The sequence below is a fragment of the Chiloscyllium plagiosum genome, unplaced genomic scaffold (assembly GCF_037043375.1).
Source record: "Chiloscyllium plagiosum isolate Xiang-an unplaced genomic scaffold, Cpla_swu_hap1 HiC_scaffold_46, whole genome shotgun sequence".
In the NCBI taxonomy this organism is placed as follows: Eukaryota; Metazoa; Chordata; class Chondrichthyes; order Orectolobiformes; family Hemiscylliidae; genus Chiloscyllium; species Chiloscyllium plagiosum.
In genome coordinates, this window is record NW_028270184.1 from 13730929 (window position 1) to 13746445 (window position 15517).

Consider the following 15517-nt stretch of genomic DNA (forward strand, 5'->3'; position numbering starts at 1 on the left):
AATAACTAAAAGAACTGTGGATGCTTTATATCAGAAACAAAAACAGAAATTGCTGGAAATGTTTTGAATTCTAAGGAAGGGTCACCAGGCCAGAAACATTGACTTTGGTTTCTCTTCACAAATGCTGCCGGACCTACTGGGTGTTTTCAGCAATTTCTGTTTTTTCCCTCCCCTGTTTTTAAACCCCGTTCTTCTAGCATTAAACTATAATATTTCATTTGCCGCCTTAATTATCTGCTGCACCTGCAAACCAATTTTGGTGATTCATGCACAAGGACACCCAGATCCCTCTGCACAGCAGCCTGCTGCAATTCTCCATCATTTAAATAATAGTCCATTTTGCTGTTATTGCTTCCAAAATGGATGACCTCAGATTTACCGACGTTGTACTCCATCTACCAGACCCTTGCCCACTCACTTAACCGATCTATATCGCTCTGCAGACTTTGCTCTACCACTCCTCTTTGTATTGTCTGCAAATTTTGACACACTACACTTGGTCCCCAACTCTAAATCATCTATGTAACACTAATCCGTGAGGCACACCACTAGCCATTGATTGCCAACCAGAAAAACACCCATTTATCCCACACTTTACTATCTGTTAGCTAATTTCCTATCCAGGTTAATACATTACCCATACTAATACATTACCCATAAGGCCTTGCACCTTTATTTTATGCAGCAGCTTTTTGTGCAGCATCTTGTTGAATGCCTTCTGGAAATACAGATACACCATGTCCACTGGTATCCCATTGTCCATTGAGCATTACTGAATCAATTGATACAGCAATCAAAGTACACAGACCCTCCACCATTGTTTTTGAGTGTAATTAACAGCAGAACAACTCCAAACAAACATGGGGTAGCACAATGGCTCAATGGTTAGCACCACTGCCTGACAATGCCAGGGACCGGGTTCGATTCCAGCCTTGGGCAACTGACTGTGTGTTCTGGTTTCCACCCACAGTCACAAAGATTAGGTGGACTGGCCATGCTAAATTGCCTTGTAGTGTCCAGGGATGTACAGGATTAGTCTTGGGGGTAAATGGAGGCTGGGTTTGGGAGGGATGCTCCTTGGAGGGGTGGTGTGGACCCAGTAGGTCAAATGGCCTGCTTCCACACTTTAGGGATTCTATGTTAGATGTGAGATGATTTGGGTCTTTACGAGTAGGGTGAACAAATGATAGAGGAATAATTAAACATTGTGATTCTCATAAGAGTGTGCTGACTGTAGATGAAACTTTTTGAAGTTTTACAGGTGGGGAACTAAGGAAATCCTTTCACACAGGTGAAATATCTGAATGATTGTGCTGTTGTGTAAGTAAATGGGGCAACCATTTGATTCCTGCTCATTGATATGGCACAATCTCTCCGTCTCAGACTCCAGTTACTCATCTCAGATCTGAAATTCTGAGTTTTTAGCAAGGAGTTAGATATTGCTCTTGGGGCTAAAAGGATCAAAATGTGTGCAACGAAAGCAGGAACCAAGTACAGTGGTGACCCCGGAATCCGAACGCCCCATTGTTCGAGCAACTTGGAACCTGAACAATTATTTCGAGGAAATTTTGCCCTAAAATCCGGACACGTTTTCAGAATCCGAACACCACGTACCGTTCAGGTTGCACATTATTTGTTCAGTTTGTCCCGGGAAGTAGTCGTGAAAGCATCTCTCGTGTGTCCATCACTAGTTTACCTTGTGTTTTCATCTTGATTTGTGCTGGGTTTTTTTTAATTATCACCCTTGTGCATTCACCATTGCACCCAAGAAGAGCGGTGAAGCAAATAAGTGCATTCACCATTAGCATTCCTCACTAAGGTAGATGAAGTTATTTTCATGTTAGTACATTTATTTCTTGCTTTTATTATTATTACTTGATATTTAGGTCATTTACTCACTTTACTTAACCATGTGCATTTGCAGTTAAGAGTGTTTTGAAAATTTTTTTTCTGGGTCCAGAAACGGATTAATTCACTTTCCATTATTTCTTACGGGGAAAATAGTTTGGGAATCCGAACTTTTCGCAATCCAAACAGCCTCCTGGAATTTTTGTTTAGATCACATTACAGTGTGGAAACAGGCCCTTGGGCCCAACAAGTCCACACCGACCCGCCGAAGCGCAACCCACCCATACCCCTACATTTACCCCTTACCTAACACTACGCGCAATTTAGCATGGCCAATTCACCTGACCTGCACATCTTTGGACTGTGGGAGGAAACCGGAGCACCCGGAGGAAACCCACGCAGACACGGGGAGAACGTGCAAACTCCACACAGTCAGTCGCCTGAGGCGGGAATTGAACCCGGGTCTCTGGCGCTGTGAGGCAGCAGTGCTAACCACTGTGCCACCGTGCCGCCCATTAATGAATTGAATTCGGATTCCGAGGCACCACTGTACTGAGTTTGGTGATCACCGATGATCGTAGAGCAGACTCGAAAGGCAAACGACATGCTCCTGCTCCGACATTCAGTGTTTCAAGATGCCAACATCTCGTACAGATGTGTCTGCTCTGGGTCACCTTCATGCCTAGCAGTTCCTTCAGGGAAGCCGTCCTGTTTTGCTTATATTTTAATATAAGCCAATCAGGAAACACAGACCAATTAAGAGTCAATTTACTCTGATGCAAGACCAGTTTGAGCTGGAACGGAAATGAGGCAGAAGTTGCAGGGTCTAACCCAGAGTACTGTGGAACACAGAAGGGCCCGACAAATTCGAATGTGAGACTTTAAGGGGAGATCCTTGGGAAAATTGCTTTCTAAATGGACACTGTCCCTACACTGCATTAGAAGAAGCACATTGTTTTCATAGGTATATCTGTGGTGTCTTCTCATCCACTTTAACTAAAAAGACAGCATTTGCTTTATTCTTGGGATATGGGTATCAGCGATGAGTCCATCTGTCTAATCTAAATTTTGATGGGGAGAACATGGTGGTTTCCTTCTTACCGACTGCTGCAGACAAGCTGGTGAAGGTACAACCACGATGCTTTCATAAGGATTTACAGAATTTTCACCCAGCAACAATCCACAATTAGCAATTCATGTCTGAATCTTTACAGGGCACCTAGGCCGGAGCAGTGTCGGGAAATGCTGCAGCCGCAGCCAGGAAAGCGGGGACACAGTAACTGGTAAGCTCATGAATCTAGTGCAGTGCGGATTCCGGCCTAGTCTTTACAGAGCAGCACTGGTGAAACCCCGCAGCGGCAGCTGAGAAGGTGGGTATGCAGAAACCAGTAAGTGTGGTACGGATTAGGGCCTAGCTTTTACAGGGCACTTAGCAGTTGTGAAAGCCAGCTGCAGCAGCTGGGAGGCAGGGGCGCAGCAACTGGTGAGCCTATCAATCTAATGAAGTGCGGATTCAAACCTAGTCTTTCCAGGGCACTCAGGTTGGAGCAGCAGTCGGGAAATGCCGCAGCAGCAGCAGGGAAGGCCGGGATACAGTCGGGGGAGGCAGTGGTCTAGTGGTATTATCGCTGGACTGTTAATCCAGAGACTCAGGTAATGTTCTGGGGACCTGGGTTCAAATCCTGCCATGGCAGATGATGGAATTTGAATTCAATAAAAATGTGGAATTATTCTAATGATGACCATGAATCCATTGTTGGAAAAACCCATGTGGTTCATTAATGTCCTTTAAGGAAGGAAACCGGCATCCTTACCTGGTCTGGCCTACATGTTACTCCAGACCTGTAGTAACATGTTTGATTCTCAATAGCCCTCTAGGCAATTAGGGATTGGCAATTAATACTGGCCTAGCCATTGACGTCCTCATCCCATGAATGAGTTTAGACAAAAAAACTGGTAAGTCTGTAAATCTAGCACAGTGCGGATTTGGACCTAGTCTTAGCAGGGCACTTAGCCGCAGTCAGGAAACCCCGTAGCAGCAGCCGGAAAGGTGGAGACACGGTCATTGGTAAACTTACAAATCTAGTATGGCGCAGACTCGGGCCTAGTCTTGACAAGCCATGAATCTCAGAGCAGCGAGAGGCAGGATGGGACACAGGAAATGGAAGCTGCAGGAACCTTCCGTGCAGCTCCTGTTGATGGCATAAGTTCAAAAGGTGAGAGAGACTCCAGACTGGTGAGTACTGGGCACCTGGCAACTATTGATTAACGCTTTCTTACCCCAACAGATTTAGACGAGTGGGAACTTAGTTACAGTTAACCTTTTCATAAACTTCCTACTCTAGCACTAAGATTAACAAATAAAGCGTGAATTATAGTTTTGAGGTATGAGGAGAAGCCAGCCAAGTGTAATGTGCAGCTTTTCATATGTGGGTAGGCCTGGATGCTGCCAGTGTCCTAGATGAGCACGTGCAGCAAGTGCTCCCAGCTGCAGAAGCTAGACCTTTGGTTCTCAGAGCTTGAGCAGCACTTAGAGACATTGTGGTGTCTGTATTTACGCCAAGTAGGAAACGGAAGCTAGAGAACTCAGAAATCAATAGTGGTGTCTTGCAAAGTGTCCATATTACATTAGAGGACATGCTGCACATCTTCAAATGCAAAGGTGGATAAATGTCTGAGACCTGATCAGGTGTATCCCACAACCTTGTGGGAAGCTAAGGAAGTTGATTGCTAGGCCCCTTGCTGAGCTGTTTCTATCATCAATTGCCACAGGCGAGATGCCAGAAAACTGGCTAATGTGGTGTTATTATTCAAGCAAGGTAAGGAAAAGACAGGGAACTACAGACTGGTGAGCATGATGTCAGTGGTGTGTAAGTTGTTGGCAGGGTTTCTAAGGGATAAGATCTACATATATTTGGAAAGGCAAGGACTGATTAGGGATAGTTAACATGGCTTTGTGTGTGGGGAATCGTGACTTGCTAACTTGCTTGAATATCTTTTTTGAAGGCAGAGTGGCGGATGTTGTCTATATGGATTTCAGTAAGACGTTCGACAATGTTCTGCATGGGAAACTGGTTAGCAAGGTGAGGGAGAGCTAGCCATTTGGATACAAAATTGGCTTGAAGGTAACAGACAGGGTGATGGTGAAGGGTTGCTTTACAGACCAGAGGCCTGTGACCAGCAGTGTGCAGCAAGGATTGGTGCTGGGTCCACTGCTTTTTATCATTTTCATAAGTGATTTTGAATGTGAAAATCTGAGGCATGGTTAATAAGTTTGCAGATGGCACCAAAATCCTTGGTGTAGTGAACAGTGAAGAGTTTTATTCAGAGTACAATGGGACCTTGATCAGATGGACCACAGAGTGGCAGATTGAGTTTAATTCAGATAAATATGAGGTGTTGCGTTTTGGTAAGGCAAATCTGGGCAAGACTTATGCCCTTAATGGTAGGATCCTGGGGAGAGTGGCCAGACAAAGAGACCTTGAGGTGCAGGCTCATAGTTCCTTAAAAGTGGAGTCACAGATAGATAAGACATTTGGTATACTTTCCTTTATAGGTCAGAGCATTGTGTATAGGAGTTGGGATGTTATGTTGCAGCTGTATAGCACATTGGTCAAGTCACTTTTGGAATACTGTGTTCAGTCCTGGTGTCTCAACTGCAGTAGGAAAGATGTGGTCACACTTGAAAGGGTTCAGTAAAGATTTACAAGGATGTTGTTGATATTGGAAGGTTTGACCTATGTGGAGAGGCTGGGGCTGTTTGGCCTGGAGCATCAAAGGTTGTGGGGTGACCTTATAGAGATTAATAAAATCATGAAGGGGATAGGCTGAAAAGCCAATGTCTTTGCCCCAGATGTAGTGAAGTCACAGAGGATGATGCATGTATGGAAGCAGGTGCTGGGAGGCTGGTACAATTACAATATTTGAAAGGTGTTTGAATGGATTCATGAATAGCAAAGGTTTAGGGGGATATGGGCCAAATGCTGTCAAATGGAACTAGATAAGTTTTGGATATTTGGTTGGCATCAACGAGTTGGACCGAAGGTCTGTTTTTATGCTGCACAACTCCATGACTATGACTGTTTTCACAAGGCTGAGTGTTATGTGAATAGCACATTTACTTAGATTAAATACAGTGTGGAAACAGGCCCTTCGACCCAACAAGTCCACACCGACTCGCTGAAGCGCAACCCACCCCTACACTTACCCCTTCACCTAACACTACAGGCAATTTAGCATGGCCAATTCACCCTAACCTGCACATCTTTGGACTGTGGGGGGGAAACCAGAGCACCCAGAGGAAACCCACTCAGACACGGGGAGAACGTGCAAACTCCACACAGTCAGTCGCCTGAGGCGGGAATTGAACCCGGGTCTCTGGCGCTGTGAGGCAGCAGTGCTAACCACTGTGCCACCGTACCACCCACGGTGGTCACACTACAGCTCAAGGGACAAGTGGGAAGAAGGGAATCGGTAACCTCCCCAGACAGACCAGAATGAACAGACAGTCATGCAAGAGTCCCCTGGGATCTGACTCACCAACCATTATTTTGGATGTTGATGAGGGTATTGACGCCTCAGAGGAATACAGTCAGATCCACGTTTCTGGCACCATAAGCAGCTTGATTGTAGCATGGGGTTGTGGGAGTGGGAGTGGTGGTGGGGGTGTTGAAGAAGGATGGAGAAAGGAAGTGCAATACTGATTGGGGATTCTTTAGTCGGGGAAACACCGAGTTCACACTGAGGAGAGGCCATTCATCTGTCCCTCGTGGGAAGGGGCTTGCTTATCCATCCAACCTGCTGACACATCGAAGTCACAGCATCATTGTTTACTAAAAACCATGCACAGAAGCATCTGATGGGCAGACTGTGTTTTTCTTTTTTTCTGATATCTCTCACAATAAAACAGGGAATTCTTTACAGGTTGTTCTATCTATGTAGATTAAACATCTATTGTATAATTGTACCTGAGGTTTACAAGCTCCTGTGAACTCCTCCATCTCATGCCATTTTATTGCAGATTTTAAACCATTTAATTCAAACAGGTCTATTTTAAGTCAGCACCAACCTTAATGTGGTTGTTGCATGTAAGAGCTACAGTCGGTTTTATACCAGCAATTTAAACCTGTTGTTTTACTTTGTCAGGAACAGATCACTGTTTGACACCAATTCTTGATTTGGCAGCAGATTTCCAGCATTCATTGATGTTCTTCCTGACTCGAAGCATAATTATAAAGTAGCTTTCTGTTTTGTGCCTGAGTCAGAACCACTGAAAAGTGCGGCCGGGAAGCATTTCTTCTACAGTTTCAGGATTAACTCAGATGGGGATTTTGCTGTCAGAGAAGCGAAATGAGAAAGATCACTACTTGTCCCTCTCGGTGTGACTCGGAAGGGCTGTGTGCAGGCTGAAGTTCTGTACCTGCCAACGATCCCTCCACAGATTACCCTTTCTAGCCAGGTGATGTTAAACTTTCAGATGGGAAAGGAAAATCGGCAGCTGAATTATTAACCATGTATCCAAAATATCAAGTTGCAGCCCAGTTACAATGATTATTAACATCAGCAGAAGCAAAACTCAAATGTTACATTTTGATTAGAATCCCTACAATTTGGAAAGAGGCCATTTGGCTCAACAAGTCCACACCGACCCTCAGAAGAGTAACCCACCCAGAACCAATCCCCTACACTATTGTCTACATTTACCCCTGACTATTGCACCTAACACTGAGCAATTTAGCATGGCCAGTTCACCTGATCTGCACATCTTTGGACTGTGGGAGGAAACCAGAGCACCCGGAGGAAACCCACACACACACTGGGAGATTATTCAAACCCCACATAGACAGTGGCCCGAGACTGGAATTGAACCTGGGTCCCTGGCGCTGTGAGGCAGCAGTGCTAACCACTGAGTCACCATGCCGCTCATTATCCTTCCTGACTGTGATTAACAGTAGAATGCAATTGTTGCTGTCACTTGAACTCACAAGTGTCTCAGTTAGTGAGCTGAGTGACAATTGTCGCACATATAAAACAGGTGAACAGCTTCTCATTGTCAATGGGTTTGTAAGAAAGACATCAAGTCTATTTTGCTTTTAAATCCCTGATCACAAAATTTGAAAGGTTTTTGTTTCAAAATGAGCACATTGCTGCTTAATGACGTGGATGACTGCTTTGAATCTTTTCCCAAACTGAACAGATGACAGTTCTTTCAACAGTGTGAATGTGCTGGTTGACAATCAGTTAACATAATCCTCTGAAGCAGTGGGAGCAGTTGAATGGTCTCTTCTCAGTGCGAACACGTCAAAAACACATCGGCTCCACAAAACCTTCATACAACTTCCTGAAATCAGACATTTAAAAGATCTTCTGGCAATGAACACTTGTAGTGTGTCCACAATATGGGAATCAGGGTTATTGGGATAAGGTGGGAAATTAGAGCTGAGGATTGTCAAACTAGCTGTGGTCACTCTGGGCTCCACCCCACTTCCCAATCCTGTCTTCAGCTTGTGTACCAGATTTTCTTAGGCTTCTTTAGCTATTATCAATTCTAACAGCAACAGGCTCTAGTTGGTCTGTGCTGGAGTTTATGCTTTACGGGCTTCTCCTCCTCTCCTTCATTGACTTTATCTCAGTCATTCAGCTCGTTTCCAATCCCTTTTCTTGAATGTATTCATCTCCGTTCCTTTTGAAAGGTCTAGAAAGTCTTACGTGGCAGACTGAGCATAAAAGTAAAGTTCACGAGATCCAAGCACAAGTTACAACTTGCGTCCAAAGTTTGCTTGATGGGAGGAAGCAGTGAATGATGGTCACTGGGTGTTAGTTTATAAAACAGGATGATTGCTTCCAGTGAAGTTGCATTGGGCTTAGTCCTGCGTCCTTCATTCCTGACTTAAACCATTGATGCAGTTGAGATGTATGCATCTGAATAAGAAATTTAGGAGGTAATACAAAAGCTAAGGTGTCATCCGGTTTCCCTGTCGCTCTATGTGTCGAAGCAAACAGTCAGAGATACAGTATGGCTTTACCTCCTTCATCTTTATTCTGGGCCGTGGACAGAGAGAGAACGATCGTCCATGTGCATGTAGGCATGAGTTCTCAGTCGTCTCTCAAACAACAGGTTCTTAATGAATTATATAGTCACTTACAAGGAGCAGCATTCAAGTAAGGCAGCATCCATATTGATTGGGTGACCATTACAATCAGCGAGTGTTGATAGTAAAGTTTAAGCCATCTGACATTATACAATGAATGTTCTTAACCTTGTTAACTGGCTTTACATAAGGAATGCTTTTTCACCTCGTCAACCCACTACCCTTGCCTCCAGCACCTCATTGTTTACTGCAAGTTCTTTTCTGATCCAAGTCATGCTAGCTGAGCCTTTGTCTCACGCAACCCAAAGCTTAACTCTTTCCCTACCTGCTCATACATTGTACATTTTCTCAAAGGGAGTTCCTGATATTAAGAATGAAAGCTGTAGATCACAGGAAGTTAACAATGGAGAAATAGGAGTGGGCCCATCGACCATGCTCTACCATCCAATAAACTTACGACTGATCTCACTGCGTGTCCCTTTTTGATGAAAAATCTGCCCACCTTTGAATATTTTCAATAACCCAGCCTCCAAGCATAAACAACCTTTTGAGAGAAGAAACTCCTCTTCATCTCTGGCTTAAACCAAAGACTGTATTCTTAAACAGTTTCTCTGCACCAGATTCTCCCACAAGTGAAAACATCCTCTCAGCAGCTAACCGGCTATCAAAATCTTATGTTTTATGAGATCACCACACTCCTTTTTCTAAACTCCAATGGCTACAAGCCCAGACCTTTCCTCATATAATAATCCTTTCATCCCAGTAATTGGCTTCCTGAACCTCTTTTTGAATGGTTCCCAATGCAAGATAGCCCTCCTGAAGGAAGGAGGTTAGACTGTTGTTCACACTGTGACAGCAGGAATGTGCTGGGGTAATCAATTACACTATAACTCTATTACACTACCAGTTACAGTATCTGGGTAGATGCATTGACTTGTTCACCAAAGCAGTCATTAATTCCTGACTGTACTACTATGCAGAATAAAGGACACTTTCACCAGGCTCCTTTCAAACAAAATAATCCATTGATTATAAAACAAGGAACTCGTAAAGCTGATAGCAAACTCTAATTAACATCTGAGTTATAATCGGGGATAAGGACTATATTCCCTTTAAAGGCACACTCAAACAATACAAAGAATACTGCAGAGATTACTTTTTTTAAAAAAACACAAAGGTCTGAAAAGAAAGGGGAGGATTTCATGAACCTTCACGGCCCACTTCTCATCAATGAAATTGAATTGCTGACAGCCAGAGGATCTTTAGACTGGATTGAAATCAAGCTGGATCAAGTGTTTGGGAAACGGTTAACAGTTCAGCTTTTTGGGATAATAAAGTATTCAGAAATACTGATATTTGGAAACTTTATCTGGTTCCTAATAACTTAAACTGAGAAACTAAGTGAGAGAGACTTGCAGCATCGGAGATTTCCTTCCTTACTGACCACCTAGATCAGTGAAAACACAGGTCATAGAGATCAAGACCAGAAAGGGTTGCTGGGAAAATCATAGTCAGAGAGTCATAGAGATGTACAGCATGGAAACAGACCCTTTGGTCCAATTCGACCATGCCGTCCAGATATCCCAACCCAATATAGTCCCACCTGCCAGCACCTGGGATCTTCAAACCCTTCCTATTCATATACCCATCCAGATGCTTTTTAAATGTTGCAATTGTACCAGCCTCCACCACCTCCAATGGCAGCTCATTTCATACATATCAATACTAATAATTCCTCATAGTCTTTTGAAAAGCTGTGTTTTCCTGGAATTAATTTCCATAAATCCAATCTCTGATCTCTCTAAAAGTTTTACCTGTCTTTTTCTCGCAAGTCATTGACTTTGTACTTAGCACATAAAACACAGCAGACAATAAATCTGACCTTATTTTCCAAATAAATAACACTGTAAAAATAGTTTACATTCCAGAAGTTGTCCAAACATTTCCACATCTTCCAATTTTTCACACAATCCATAAATATGAATGTGTATTCCCAACACTGTCCATGGTGCTTGAGGTCATTCCTACCAATGCCTTGTACAATCACAATAAGACTTGCAAATCAGGGTTATAAATCTGTTTGTTTGTCTGATTAATTGCTGTACATGAATATAACTGCTTGTGATTAAAGGACAACAGATCTCTCTATACTTCAGCATTCTGCGGTCTCTTCTATTTAAGGACTATTCTGCTTTTCTATACTTCCTCCCAGAATGGACAGCCACACAGTTTCGCACAATTCAGCTCAATCTGTCATTTTGTTTTCTTCAATACCTTTCTCGCTTTGCAGGTTCAGTTTAACCTCCTCATGTCTTGCTTAGCAAGTTTACTTACAATACAGTTGCCTGCTTCACCTGAGTCAGTAGTTATAGATTGATCCGTGTTACTCCTTTAATTAAAATTTGAAAACCTTAAAACTAATATTTATCCCAACAATCAAGTTGCTATTAGTGAGCCAACCCTCTCTCCATGATAACCCTTAACACTGTGAGCTCCTACTTTGCACAGAAACCTTTTACCTGACATCTTATTGAACATTGGTTGGAAATCCAAATATATATCTTGACTTCTTTCTCCACCTTCCTTGTCACATCCTCTTAAGAGATCAAATCTTGTTGGTGGTGAGGATGGAGGAGAGAAGAGAGAGGGAAAGTCCTTCACAAGGAAATAACTTATGTCAGAGATATTGTAAAGATTTAACACACTACACATTTAACACTGAGCTGATACGACTTTTGTCCAGAATAATATTCCCCAAAAATAAGTTGGTGTTTTTAACCTTGGCAAAGAAAGTGAATATGATTCAGGCCTGTACCTGATTAACAGAAAAGCCCAACCACAGCAGTTATTTGTGAATTTGCTGGTGCCTCAGCAGAGTGGATGAGTTAGCAAATCTCTTCGCACACAAGAAGCAGATGGATGGGCTCTCCCCGGTGTGAAATCACTGGTGTTAGCAGTTTGGATGACTGAGTAAATGCTTTTGCACACTCTGGCAGGTGAATGGCCTCTCCCTAGTGTAAAACCTGATAAGTCAGCAGGCAGGATGACCAAATGAATCCCTTCCCACATTCTGTACAGGTGAATGAACTCAGCCTCTGAGTGAGAGTACCTGATTAGTCTCTCGTCAGGGTGAACACGTTGGTGACGCATCAATTGCCCAGACCTTTTAAAGCTCTTACCGCAGTGTGGACATGTAAAAGGTCTTTGGTCAGTGTGAACTCACTGGTGAGCCAATAGATTGCATGACAAAGTGATTCTTTCTCTACACTCAGAGCAAGTGAATGGCCTCTCTCCAGTGTGACTGCACCGATGAGATTGCAACTGAACTTAGAATTGTATCCCTTCCCACTGTGCCCACATTTCATTTGTTTCTCCCCAGTGTGATGTTTCAGGAGTGAATTAGGAAACACTTGCAAATAAAGTAGAGGGTGGAACACATTTAATGGATAGAATGACCAACTCCTCAAATGACAGAATCTTACAACCAGAAGGAGGGCATTCAACAATTTGCCCTTGTGCTACTTCTTTCAAAGTGCTGTTATTTTAGCCCCATCCATCCACTTGTCTTTTGTAACCCTGTAAGTGCCACATTTTCAAATACATGTCAACTGCCTTTCAAAATTTCTTCAGGATCAGATACCATCTTGTTTTCAGGTTGAAAATTCCAGGTTCTGACCACCGCCTTTTGCCGCAGAAACTGCTGAGTTCAGAGGTTGTAAAGAGTCAAATTGAAAGAAGAGCTGTTGTTCCCCCAGCTCCCACTGAGCTTTATTGGGATAGTGCAGTGTTGGATTAGGACAGAGAATTACAATGACACATGGCCAGAAGCTAAGGGGCCAGCTTGGATACTGAAGGGATTTTGAAGTTGCAAAGTGGCTATTTCTGTGTTTGATCTTCCCAATATCTACCAGGCTGAATCATGAGCATCAGATACAGTCATTAAATTACATGAAATATAAGTAAATCACCATTTCGGTTCATCTCAAAATATGGTGGAAACCCTTAAGAAATGCCCTTTATTCGAAGGGTTGATTATGTGGTTAAATTATAAAGAAGTGTTATAATTTAGAGTTAATGTTTTACAAGATAAACAAAAATCATCATTGAATACAATGTTGCACATAGGGTGACTGGACCAATCAAACCACTTCTTGCTGATGTGACAAATAATCTAGGACAGATATAGAATCATTTGTATTTCTGTACCTTACGTAGTACAGGTATCCCCTGCCTTTCGGATGTTCACTTTATGTAATTTTGTTTTTAGGAAAGACCTACATTTGTACATGTTTTTATGAATCCGAAGAGAATTTTCACTTTTACGAAAAAAAGGCGATACTTTTTCCCATATAAATCATGCATTTACACCATTTTCGGCTTACGAAAGGTTTCCTGGGAACGCTCTACTTTCGGAGAGTGGGTGCTATCTGTATTAAATATTTTATACTGCTCCTGTATAACTGGCAGTTTTTTCTTGGCTCGAACAGAGAAGTGGATGATTCCCACGTGGTTTGCTGCCAGCAGTAATATATTATGCAGTTTAATTTATAAGCCAGCAGGTTTATTTGGGAGTGCAAGCTTTCAGAGCGCAGCTCTTTCAGCAGGTAGCTAGTCGGGCAGGATCATAGGACTCAGAATTTATAGTAATATAGTGTAAATTCTGTGTCCTATAATCCTGCCCACTAGCTACCCAATGAAGGCGCTGTGCTCTGAAAGCTCGTACTTCCAAATAAACCTGTTGGACTATAACCTGGTGGTGTGTGATTTTCTTTTTAACTTTGACCACCCCAGTGGTTTTATTCCTCTCTGTGCTTCAGGTTTAGGAAATAAAACGTACTCAAAACCTGGCTAGTGGGACAAATACTTTGAAATGTTCACTTTATTTTCTCCCTATTCGATTTTTTTTAATGTACGAGAAGGATAACAGTCTTTTGAGCTGGAACATTTGTGGAAGGGGGGGTGGTGGTGGTGCTGACATAGTAATGGCGGTCGCATTTCCCACAATGCCGAGCGCTCAGGAAAGTGCTCTGGCTCGCACCAAGGACGCATGCCCGCAGGTCCGGGCGCAGGGCATGCTGGGCAGTCCCTTTGTCAGGAGATGCACTGGGCAGAAGCGGAGGTGAGGGCTGGAAGAGGAGTTGTCTTAGAGACAGAGGGAGGATCCAAACACAGACAAAAAGAGCTGGATTCCGGAGGTGAGGTGAAGGTGACTGCATTGAACATCACCGCAGCATCTGTCTTTGAGTGTTGCATCAAGAGGCCCAGTACAGTAGTGGGAATCAGGATAAAATCTCTGCCTGCAGTCAGACTTTGCCCAAAGGCTAGTGGATGTTGGAGGTCGATCACCTCAGTCTCGTGATACCACTGCAGGACTTCCTCAGGACACCTTCAGCTTCCTTATCGGTGACCTCCTCGCCAACAGAAGTAAGACTTTGGCACTGTATTGCCATTCCTCAATCACTGAAACTCTTAGGACTCATTAACAGCACTGTGGTTGCATACACACCACAGGGACTGCAATGAGATGGGGACATCTCTGGCTAGACCGGCATTTATTGCCCATCCCTAATTACAAGCAGGACAGTTAAGAATCAACCACATTGATGTGGGTCTGGAGTCGCATGTAGGAGGCCAGACTGGGTATGGATGGCAGTTTCCTTCCCTAAAGGACATTAGTGAACCAGATGGGTTTTCTTGACAATGGATTCACAGTCATCACTAGACTGTCAATTCCAGATATTTATTGAATTCAAATTTCATCATCTGCCATGGTGGGTTATAAAGTGGAGGTTGACCTCCCCTCTGGGAACTAAAACCAAATCACACAAACCATAATCTGTTTAAAATGTCCATGAGAAGGGATGTAATCTGTTTTTTTTTCTAGTGGTTAAGTAAAAGAAATCCCTGATTCTCCCCTCACAATTAACAAGTGACAATTTATCTAACTCTAACAGTGAACAACCTAACTAGTAACAAACCAAATAAATCCCTTCTAGCTACTAACTAATAAAACAAGGCTCTAATGGTATGCAGTTCCAGTAAGTACAAGTCCACTTGTATACGAAAAATAATAATTTAGTCTCTTCAAATTACAGCCAGGTTACATGTCTTCTAGAATTTTCTGTGCTTTCTCCATCGATTCCTCTTCTGTGAGGAGTGCTTTAATGGGGGTAGATTCTTCTATCAGGAGTTTAGATATGGGTGTTGCAGTACCGTGGTATATAGATGGTGTTTTCTCAAAGAGATGGGAGCTGTTAACTTTGACAGATGGAAGTTAGCTTTGCTGATTTTTTAATCTGCTTCCTTCTTTTATAACCTTGATGACCTACAGTCGGATTGGTCCTAGGTTGTCAAAACCATCAGATTTAAATTTACTACGTTTTTGATAGCTAAGGGCCTGATTTAAATTGATTGGCTAAATTCAAGACCTGTTACCTTGATAAAACTGCTGCTTGGCCTTTCGATACAAAATGTTTCAATTTGGATGCTCTGTGTACTAGCAAACTCAAGCTGCTGCCAGACATCTATTTTAATGCTAAGCACAGAAAAATACACCATCTTTTAGAGAAACCGTACAA

The 15517-nt window shown here is 42.9% G+C and overlaps 1 protein-coding gene across 3 annotated transcripts in view; it reads left to right on the forward strand.

Annotated features, from left to right (window-relative positions):
* Positions 1 to 15517, forward strand: part of LOC122543924 (uncharacterized) — an 85011-nt gene that overhangs the window by 62843 nt on the left and 6651 nt on the right. For 2 of the 3 annotated variants that reach the window (XR_015754574.1, XM_087983678.1), the window contains one exon: positions 3063 to 3131. Coding sequence is in view for 1 of the 3 variants with exons in the window: in XM_087983678.1 (XP_087839804.1) it covers positions 3063 to 3131 (69 nt within the window). In the remaining 2 variants the exon portion in view is untranslated. Of the gene's footprint in view, positions 1 to 3062; positions 3219 to 15517 lie in introns of all 3 variants that reach the window. The other variant, XR_015754573.1, reaches the window with a different exon arrangement.